Source organism: Puntigrus tetrazona, unplaced genomic scaffold, assembly GCF_018831695.1.
Source record: "Puntigrus tetrazona isolate hp1 unplaced genomic scaffold, ASM1883169v1 S000000148, whole genome shotgun sequence".
Lineage (NCBI taxonomy): Eukaryota > Metazoa > Chordata > Actinopteri > Cypriniformes > Cyprinidae > Puntigrus > Puntigrus tetrazona.
In genome coordinates, this window is record NW_025047824.1 from 111,918 (window position 1) to 120,000 (window position 8,083).

General features: G+C 38.6%; 1 protein-coding gene across 5 annotated transcripts in view; it reads right to left on the reverse strand.

Annotated features, from left to right (window-relative positions):
- Positions 1-234: 234 nt before the first annotated feature.
- The window catches only part of syde2 (synapse defective 1, Rho GTPase, homolog 2 (C. elegans)), a 29,592-nt gene continuing 21,743 nt past the window's right edge, over positions 235-8,083 (reverse strand). For 4 of the 5 annotated variants that reach the window (XM_043230175.1, XM_043230174.1, XM_043230178.1 and 1 more), the window contains exons 6-8: positions 7,119-7,300; positions 6,785-7,016; positions 235-4,636 (exon numbers count right to left, since the gene is read on the reverse strand). In XM_043230175.1, the coding sequence (XP_043086110.1) occupies positions 3,981-4,636; positions 6,785-7,016; positions 7,119-7,300 (1,070 nt within the window). In that variant the 3' untranslated portion in view covers positions 235-3,980. Of the gene's footprint in view, positions 4,637-5,243; positions 5,290-6,784; positions 7,017-7,118; positions 7,301-8,083 lie in introns of all 5 variants that reach the window. The other variant, XM_043230176.1, reaches the window with a different exon arrangement.

An 8,083-nucleotide genomic window follows, 5' to 3' on the forward strand; every position in this document is an offset into this window, starting at 1 on the left:
TGCACTTACTTGGTGCATCAGGCTGATGTTGATTCATCAGCGGTCACATGACAGCTCGCCAGCTCATGTTCCAGTGACAAATTACAGGAACGTTTGGAAACGAAACTTGAATCCGTGGCGGACGAGCGTGACTCATTGTAGCCGTCGCTGACCTTCGACTCGCATGACCATCTGCAGAAATAAGCAGCTAAATATATCCGGACATTTCACGAAGAACAGTCGAGTCGTCGGGGCTGCATGAAACATAAACTTTAATGTGATCATATACTTCTCGATATCAGTACAAAGAATATCTGCTTTAGTCGTACGCTCATCGAAGCACAACCAAACTTTTACAAAAACCGCAGCAGAGACAAAGGAGAAAAAAACAGGGGAATGTTTATCAAAGCAGCTCACAAGTTTCCTTCTTGCTGACCGGAGATCAGGAATCTGATCGCAAATCAGACTTTAAGAAACCAGGTCAAACCAAACACTCCAAAGGTGTGGTCACACTAGATTCACATCAATATACATTTAAAAGCATGCATACTGAAATCTACAAACTGGAATAGTTCATATCCTACATTTATTATTATTATTCATATGCATTCAAATGAGAAGTCTGTATGCATGTATCATATTGCCTAATATATATATATATATATATATATATATATATATATATATATATATATATATATACACACACACACATATACATTAGATGACTGTTTTTGCTTTTAAATTCTAGATTTGGTGAGAACACAACCGGTTTACATCCTGTAACCCAAATTATTACATCCGATTCTACTTCTATTTGCCGTGCAACTTTTATTTAGATCGTTTAAAGTTATATTTTCAATCAAAACTGTAGCATCGTCAGGCGAGAAGCACAATCGAAAAAAACAAACTGCTCGTGTAAAGATTCAGTCTTTCTTTCACAAGACCTGCAAGTTTACAACCGAGCCATAAACGTTGAGCAGCTGCCAAATGGAAGAAAACAGAATTTCACTGTATTTAAAATAATCTCTATCTACACGCATAAATACATCCCGCTGTAGGAGACACTGAGAAACACTTACTTTTTGACTGTAAAGCTTTTGACCATGCAATGCTCAAATTTCTTACCACAAAAATACCCAGAATCCCTCGCTGTTCTGACTGTGAGTTATATCATTACATATATCCGACAAAATATATATCTTATTTTTTATTTATTTAAGGCTGATCTACAGGCCAAATACTACAAGGTAGCCAACGAACATTTAAATATGCACAAACTGAAGTGTACGTCATCAAAAATACATATTCTGACTATTTTCAATCATACATACATGTGTCTGTCAAATACTGATGAGTTTGTATCCCTGGACTTGCTGAGTGTTGTCGTGGCGTCAACATGTTACCATAGTTACCATTTAGATAGCTTTTTACATTTTGAGTGAAATGATACCCATTCAGTTTGTGGTTAGGGAGCGCCCATCAAAAGTAAAATAAATGTCAGCAATTTTAAGTTACTTTTAAAATTAATTCTCAGAAACTTACATTAAAGTTCTGTCTAACTATTATTAAATATTTATTTTACTACTTACTACAAGCATATTTGCGTTCAGCTGTCCATAGCTTGTTTAGAGAGACATTTGAAGTATTTTACAAGCAAAAAAACTGTCACTGTTTTAATCTCATACGACCACAACCTCAACTAGACCAGCAGCGTTTTAGTCGCTCCCTGAATGGAAAGGGTGTTGGGTGTCCCATACTGGTCTTGGAGAACCACCTTTATGCAAAGTTTATCTTCAACACATTTATCTGTATGCTAAAATATAGTAGTTAAAGAGTATGATTAGAGCTGGAGCTGAAGGTGACCTTCCAGGAACAGGACTGGACGTCCCAGGTTAGGATTAAGTTAGGGTTAGGATATAACATTCAGAGGAGCAGGTAACAAGGACCTTAAACTGTTTGCTAACACCACTACTGTAGTTAATTGGCGTTTGAGAATCCTGATGTAGGGTTACGGGTTAGGGTTGGGGTTGGGGTTAGGGTACTTAATCCTGCTCCTGGTGATCTACCCTCCCTCCTTCTCTTTACCTGAAGGTCAAGACCTTAAATAGTTGGTGTGGAGTGTGATTGTGTGTTTGGAGGTAACAGAAAACTGGATCTGCAGGAGCAGGAATGAACCCCCAGGTGGGGATGCAAGGTTTAAGACAAGGTTAGGTTGTAAGCTTAAGGAGTAGGGTGCAGGAATCTGAAACTACCGGATAATGATGTTGATTTTAGGGTTGCTGGGTTAGGGTGTTCAATCCTGCTTCTGGTGCTCCATCCTCCTCTTTAAGTGAACCCCAAGACCTTGATTAGCGGTTTCAAAAGCATTTGGAGGCTACAAGAAGCCAGATCTCCAGCAGCAGGAACAAACCGAAGGGAAAGCACAGAGTTAGTGTAAGAATCAGTTTAGAGGAGAAAGGTGCAGGGTTTTCAAACTACTGGCTAAGACCACTTAAGTCATTTGTGTTCAAACCGCTGATGTAGTTTTCAGGGTCACAGGGTTGGGGTTAGGGTAATTAATCCTACTCCTTGTGATCTATCCTCCTTCTCTTTAAGTGAAGCTTAAGACCTTAATTAGCTGTTTCAAGTGTGATTAGAGGGAACTGAAGATTACTGTAAACTAGATCTCCAGGAGCAGGAACAAACACCCCTGGGTTAGGATGTGAGGTTTAGAATAGGATTAAGGAAAAGTAGGGTGCAGGGATCCCTGTTTGGTTGGGGTGCTCAGTTACACTTTTGGTGATCCACCCTCCTTTCTAAGTGAATTCCAAGTCCTTGATTAGGCAGTTTAGGTTTGTTTGGTGGTTATAGGAAGCTGGATCTGCAAGAGCAGGAATTAACCCTGTGGTAAAGGTGTAATGTTTAGTATAGGTTTAGGCTATAATATTCAGAGTTTAGGGAGTATGTTGCAAAGGTTTTAAACTACTGGCTAACACCACTTCCTCACCAGGTAATTTGCATTTGAGGTTCCCTGGTTGTAAGGCTAGGGATAGAGTGTTTAATCCTGCTCCTAGTTATCTACCTTCTTTAAGCAAATCCCAAGATCTTGTTTAGCTGGTTTCAGTGTGTTTAAAAGGTTGGAACTAAAGAGTATGGGAAGCTGGATCAAACACCCCTGTTTAGACTGTAAGGTTTAGGATAGGGTTAGGAAATAAAATTAAAAGTTAAAAGTTTTGGGAGTATCCTAAACTACCACCTAAAACCACCTTACTAGGTAATTTGCATTCAAGACCTCTAATGTAGTGTTCATGGTCACTTGCTCAATTCCATTCTTTGTGATCTACCTTTTTAAGTGAACCCCACGACCTTAATTAGTTGGATTAAGTGTCTTTAATTAGATCTAGAGATAAAGTTGGCTTTCCAGGAGCAGGACTGGGTACACCTTATATACAGTCAGGATCGGGATTAGGTTAGGATATAACATTCAGAGTTTAGAGAGTAGAGTGCAGGGATCTCAAACAACCATCTGACACCACCTCCACAATAGGTATAAAGTTCGGGGTCGTAAGGTTAGAGTAGGGAATTCAATATCTACATGAGAAGGACTGAGTACCACCGGTTTAGGGATGTATCTGCAGTACCTAGTTCTCCCACCATAAGGCTTCACACCTGTACCTGAACTGGCCGTGCATTTAAAAGCAGGCCCCATAAGTGCATTGGTTTTCATCGCAATGTTTTGTACCTCCGTAGAAAGTAAAAAGCTCTCGCTGTCGTAAGCACCACCTTAACACAATGAAGGCACCTGGTGCACCCCTCAGGGTTCAATGAGTTCTTCTCATAAGAAGAAAAACAATGACGAGATCAACAACATGAAGACCAGGAGACAAACAAATATACAAATTATAAGTGAGGAATGTCTTCTTGTACATGCATCCCAAGTGTGCATGGGAGCCAGAACGTTCCATAGCGCTGATGTCTCTAGGGAATCACCACCGTATTTCATCTGTCCTTGTAAAGAGTCAGTACCCTATGTTCAGCTTGTTCTTGTTGAGCTCCCTCTCCAGGTTGCCAATTAGAGTGTCGATGCTCTCCTGCAGGTCCCGCAGGTTGACCCTGTTGCTTAAGACTGGGCTGATCTCCTGGATCTTCATGTAGGCCTGGTAAGTGTGCTCTTTGGGTCGGAGCTCAGGGAGGATCTGATCATAGGGGCTTGTGGGAAGAGGTTCCTCTACTTGTAGCTTGTCCAAAACTACTGTATCCTCTTCCTCGCTCACGTCCTCTTCCATCTGTATTTCCTCCTCAACCTTCTCCACTGCCTGGTCCAACCCAGGCAACTCTTGTTCGCAGACTACATCTTCAGTACCCTTCGATAAGTCCTCCTGTTCCTCTTGTGCTGCATTCGGAGGTTCTTCACTAGGAACGTCATCATAGTCTGCCTCCTCCGGGCAGCTCGGTTGGAGGTAAGTTTCCGGGCATCTGCTCCAGTCCCCGGCATAGCGATTACTGGGGCTGTCCAGGCGGCCAGCTCTGGGCCGCAAAACACCTGCCATATCCGCTTCGCTTAGATTTAGCACCTGTGGACGCTCTTTTCTCCTCCTTACGGCAGCCGTCACTGCTGGAAGCGACTCCACCGAGGAAGGAACCGGAGATGAAGATTTACCCTGAGCGTCCACAACTGCGAAAAAAAGACAAGAAACAATGGGTTTAATAATTCGATTATGTATTAACAACACGTTTCAGATAACGAGAGTGTATATGGAGTAACCAGTGTTGGGGAAACTGTCCAAGATAAAAGCAAGTTAAATGTGAAAATGGTAAGCTACTAAGAAAAAGCATCTCGCTACAGTAAAGCTAGTAAAAAAGCTAATATCTTTGTATATATATGATAGGATATGAAATATTTTAGAATTGTAGTTATTCCCCAAAGCTGGCAATAATATATGTTGTTTTATTATGTAAAGCATGCAGAATAAAAATTGGAGACATGCCTCAAAACACCAAACAAACTCAAAGAACCTAACCACTAACACCAACTCAAATTGGCTAAACCTCAAATACTTTGTTGAACTTGGTGAAACTTGGCTCTACAAACCCTCCAAACTTGCCAACCTGCAAGTCATAAACCTGGCAGATCTGGTGATGGACAGGAAAACAGCAGAACGCCGGCAAGCTATCAGTATTTTTAGCTTCTTTTCGAACAAATCTGTGTGCTAGCATGATATTGAGGTGTCATGAAGGGCTAGCGGAGGACACACAAAACACACCCATTTAATCCTGTTTACCTGTCCCAAGTTGCCCTCTAAACCCTCTGAGGATTTTAGCAGTGGCCTACATGTGATGGGATAAGTAAAAAAAAAAAAAAAAAAAAAAAAAAAAAAAGCACAAATAAATATACAAAACACAAATGGAGTGCTATAGCATTGGATTCATAGCTCTTAGCCTCAACACATTATGTTGTTTTCACAATAAGAGTACTTCAAGAATGTTAAAGCAGGCATAAGGCTAAAATGTCTATGTACACATAACCTGTTAAGCTGCTTTTAACTTGGTTAACTTGGCTTAGTTAATCACCTGACATTATTTGCAGTAGTTAATCAGTGCTAAGTTCTGTCTAAAATAGAAAGGCCTGCTTTAGAAAGAGTGTTTGATAAACAAATGTAATAAAAATGTATTTAAAAAAAGTTAAATTTCACCCTATATATCTTATATATATATATATATATATATATATATATATATATATATATATATATATATATATATATGATTCAATTTAAGATGTATTCTCTGACATATTCTCTTAAACTTAGACATATTCTTCTTCTTTCTTATTATCATGGATCGTTGCCCATAAAAACCCACTCTAGGCTACTTTTGTTTGCCTTTTACACTTAAAGTTAATGCATCCATGAAAAAATACCCTGCAGAGATCTTTATGTCTGCACATATTTCCAGAAAACAACAAACACGTACGGAAGACGCATCAGTATACGGCGCGCTGGTGTGGAGACGGCTGGCCTCATGGGAGTTTCTCCACGCCTGACGGAGGCTCTTTCGCAGCGAGAGGCCCCTCTAAACGGGCCGATTGTTCAGAGGGTGAGGCGGGCGGGTCGGACGGAGTTGAAGGTTAAGACAGGAATGCGCGTAATTACAGACCGAGGTTTACTGTACTGCTCCTGCGAGCTGAGGAAGTCACGCACACGCCGGGGCAGAAGTCTGTCTCAGAGACGACCCCGAGACACACGACTTGTTTTAAACACGTACGAATTTCTTTCTTTCGTGATACTAACACCAGGAGTTACGACTAAATAGTGACTAAAAACGCTATTTTACTGTAAAAAATATTTAGTGTTTACTAGTGCTGCCATCCAAAATAAAAGTTTAGTTTACATAATGTGTGTGTGTGTAACTTTATATTTATTATGTATTTTTTGGATGCAATTAATTGCGATAATTAATTTGACAGAACTATAATTTATTATAACTACAATACCAATAATAATAATAATTATTAATATTATTATTGCTTTTATTGTTTTAATATCATTACATAATACATATAGTACATTCAAGTATTATCCCATTTAAACCAAAAATGTAATACACTTTACAATGTATATATATATATATATATATATATATATATATATATATATATATATATATATATATATATACACACACACATACATACATATATATACATATATATATATACACATACATACATATATAAAACTTTCCAAACTTGTCATAGCACTCAGATAAAAGCGTCTGCTAATGAAATGAACATTAAATCACTAATAAAAGCGTTGAGTCTGACCTGGCCAGAGCTGGAGCAGATAATGAAGGACCTCGATGTGCTTCTTGAAATGCAGAGCGCTGGCCAGCTCCTCGGAGTCGATGAAGACCCGCTTCCCGTGGCAGGACGCCTCCTGTCTCTGACTGAGCAGAACCGGCCCGAAGCACACCGCCAGGTTCTGACACGTCATCTTATTGGCCTCGTGATGGGACGCCACGCGCTTCAGGTGATCCAGGAGCTTCCTCAGAGTGGCCTGAGCACAAACACACACACACACACACACACAGAGAGAGAGAGGTGAGAGATCAGAGACGGCACACCGGAGCGGACGCCTCTCTCCAGGAGCTCCTCGCACCTTCTCCACCTCGGGCAGGATCTCCAGCAGAGCGACGGCGTGATCCGAGTCCAGCGGCTCGTTCTCACAGCCGCCGCTTCCCATCAGCAGAGGCCTCCTGGCCATCGAGTCCAGAACGGACTCGTACAGCGGCTTGGTGATGAGAGGATGAGGAAGCTCACGGAGGTAGTCCTTCAACACGCCTGCAGAGACACACACACACACACACACACACACACTTCTTATTTAATTGTTGTTGTTGCTGTTGCTTTTCTAACTTTGTAAAGCAATAGACGTCATAAAAAACGAGAATTCTTCACAAACGAAACGTTTGCTTTATAAGTCAAATGTTATAAAAAATACTTTTATGTGACTCGAATTACTAAATTATATTAAAAATAAAAATATACAAAAACTAAAATAAAATCACACCCAAAAAAGGTTCACGTAAACAAAGAACGGATTTAAATAAATACAGATTAGAATAAAATACATAAAATAGATTAAAATAAGCAAATAAATATATATAAATCTGTCAAAAGGTTAATGGTGATTAATAACATCCAAGATAATAGTTTTGTGTGCGTACTGTGTTTATGTATTATGTATATATAAAATACATACAGTATACAGTATGTGTTTATACATTTATATATTAATGTTATTATATTTTATATTATATATAAATGTACTTAATATATAAAAAAATTCTTAAATACACATGCATATGTTTATATATATATATATATATATATATATATATATATATATATACACATATATATACACACACATATATAATAAATATACACAGTACTAAATAAGTAAATATATTTAAAATACTAAATGAATACAGAAATTAAATTTAATTAAATTAAATGCACGTTAATATATAAAAATGCAAAAATAAATTAATAAATTATTATTATAATAATAATTTAAATTAAATGAACTTTAAATAAATTAGTAAACAAAGCAAAAAAGTG